Source organism: Nothoprocta perdicaria, unplaced genomic scaffold, assembly GCF_003342845.1.
Source record: "Nothoprocta perdicaria isolate Ctin4 unplaced genomic scaffold, notPer1 scaffold_97, whole genome shotgun sequence".
NCBI lineage: Eukaryota > Metazoa > Chordata > Aves > Tinamiformes > Tinamidae > Nothoprocta > Nothoprocta perdicaria.
The window spans coordinates 1,875,344-1,875,712 of record NW_020456276.1 but is presented as its reverse complement, the minus strand read 5'-3'; the positions used below and the strand labels follow the sequence as shown (position 1 = coordinate 1,875,712).

At 78.6% G+C, this 369-nt stretch overlaps 1 protein-coding gene across 1 annotated transcript in view; it reads right to left on the bottom strand.

The window, feature by feature from the left end:
- MED20 (mediator complex subunit 20) overlaps positions 1-369 on the bottom strand; it is a 5,417-nt gene that overhangs the window by 3,234 nt on the left and 1,814 nt on the right. Inside the window, exon 2 of the mRNA XM_026053083.1 lies at positions 8-162. Coding sequence (XP_025908868.1) covers positions 8-162 — 155 coding nt within the window. The remainder of the gene's footprint in view (positions 1-7; positions 163-369) is intronic.

The following is a 369-nucleotide window of genomic DNA, read 5'->3' as shown; positions in this document are numbered from 1 at the left end:
CGCTCACCCTGTGCGCCCATGGTGGCGGCCGCCGTGTGGTAGGTCTCGCAGTCCACGCAGAAGGGGCCCTGCTTGTCGGCGCCCAGCAGCTCCAGGCGCCGCGTGAGCAGCTCCACGGTCTGCTGCAGGCTCTTGCCCTCGGCCACGGGCACCTGCGCCACGCTGCGGGCACGGGGACACGGGGACGTGGCGGGGGCAGCGCCCCGGGCCGCACCCGCAGCGTCACCCCCGGCCCCGCGGGGGACCCCCCGCAATGGCGGCACGGGGGGGGGGAACCCCAACGCGCCCCTCGGGACGGCACCCACCCACGGGGGGACCCCCCTCCCCCATGAGGGGCACCCACGGGGGGAGGGCCCCAGCGCTGCCCCC